The 1,498-nt window shown below is 23.0% G+C and overlaps 1 protein-coding gene across 1 annotated transcript; it reads right to left on the reverse strand.

The window, feature by feature from the left end:
* Nucleotides 1-884: 884 nt before the first annotated feature.
* On the reverse strand, nt 885-1,273 carry LOC108772016 (cytochrome b-c1 complex subunit 9). Its single transcript, XM_018537461.1, has 2 exons — nt 1,127-1,273; nt 885-923 (listed from the first exon to the last, which is right to left on the reverse strand). The coding sequence occupies exons 1-2, from the start codon at nt 1,271-1,273 to the stop codon at nt 885-887; spliced, it is 186 nt and encodes a 61-aa protein (XP_018392963.1).
* Nucleotides 1,274-1,498: the final 225 nt, after the last annotated feature.

The raw sequence follows: 1,498 nt of genomic DNA on the forward strand, positions 1-1,498 counted from the left end.
TCTAACGCATTTGATTTATCAAATAAGTAGAAATCTTTTTCTGTATGTGTGTATAAGCATGTAATATTTATAACGTACAAAAACTATAAAAATTTTTAATTGGAGAAATTACATATTATAAATGTCCACAAAAATATTACAATTATAAATATGGTTTAAACATTATAATCTTCAAAATCTACAAAATTAATTAATTTTTCAAAATTAAATTGTAAAAAGAATGTAATCAATTTTTTAAGTTAAAATATTCTCTATTATACATTTTCTTCTATCCTATAATTCTTTTTCTGCAAACGAAGAGCTTCTCTTATACCGTTCTCCCATTACATTGCGCTCATATTACATAAATGCATATAGGGTGAGAAAGTAAAAGAAAGAAAGAAATCATATAATACGTTTTTCTTCCATGCATGTCTTTAAAATAAAAGTTAAAAGTAAGAGGAAATATAGTAAACGCCCATCCTACTATAAAATAAACAAGACAGATTATACTTTTTATTATTATAATTAATTTTTTTCGTAATTAATTACATCATTATTTATAAAATCGTATTTAATTAACAAAACGTATTTATTAAAATTAAAAGAAAAATATTAACGATAGTTGTATGCCTTTTGTTTCTGGTTTAATATGCACTATTTGTATTTGATATGCACCATTACGTTTTTCGTAATTAATGTTATTAAAATTATCTGATTCTGTTATAAAATATAGTGTATAATTAATAGTGATATTATAATGACTAATTTAACAAATTTTAAAATTCAATAATATAAAATATATAACATTATATCTACGTACATTAATTCTTAACAAGTTTCTCTTATTATCAATGGGAAGCTTTAGTTGAGCGTTATGTATATGTATATCAAGTTTCCATAATTTACTTTTCATATCGATGTTTTATATCTTTCCAAAGCCTCTGTAATAAACATTAAGTAAATCAATTTTAGCAATTTTGATCACTTTAATCATTTTATGATAAAAGACGTCACACATATAATTCAAAAAATCATAATATAAAAATATCATGAAAATGATAAATATATTATATAAATATATATGTATATATGTGTATATATATGTATATATGTACGGTGTATGTAATATGTTATAATATCATACCCCTTTATTTACAGTTTCAAATATGTACTCGCAAGCTTCATCGTATGCTCTCTCAAAATACATCGCGCTAATCACGGCACTAAGTGTGAACGTAGAGCTTCGTTTAAATACGTAGTGATAAAGAAAACGTGCAATCTTATTCAACATGATCAGAAATTCTAAAAATATTACGTGGATCAGAGGCTATGATATGGATGAGAAAGATATTACATGAAGTACAATGTAGATTTAAATGTAGATTGTCAAATTATTCATTATTACAAAAAAAGCAACATATTCACATAATTGAGCAAAATCATATATTTTTTAATAGCATCAAATAAATGCAAAAGTATAACTTTTAAGTAGTGAACTCTATTGTTAAGTTATTAA

The sequence above is a fragment of the Cyphomyrmex costatus genome, unplaced genomic scaffold (genome assembly GCF_001594065.2).
Source record: "Cyphomyrmex costatus isolate MS0001 unplaced genomic scaffold, Ccosl1.0 scaffold100, whole genome shotgun sequence".
Taxonomy (NCBI): domain Eukaryota; kingdom Metazoa; phylum Arthropoda; class Insecta; order Hymenoptera; family Formicidae; genus Cyphomyrmex; species Cyphomyrmex costatus.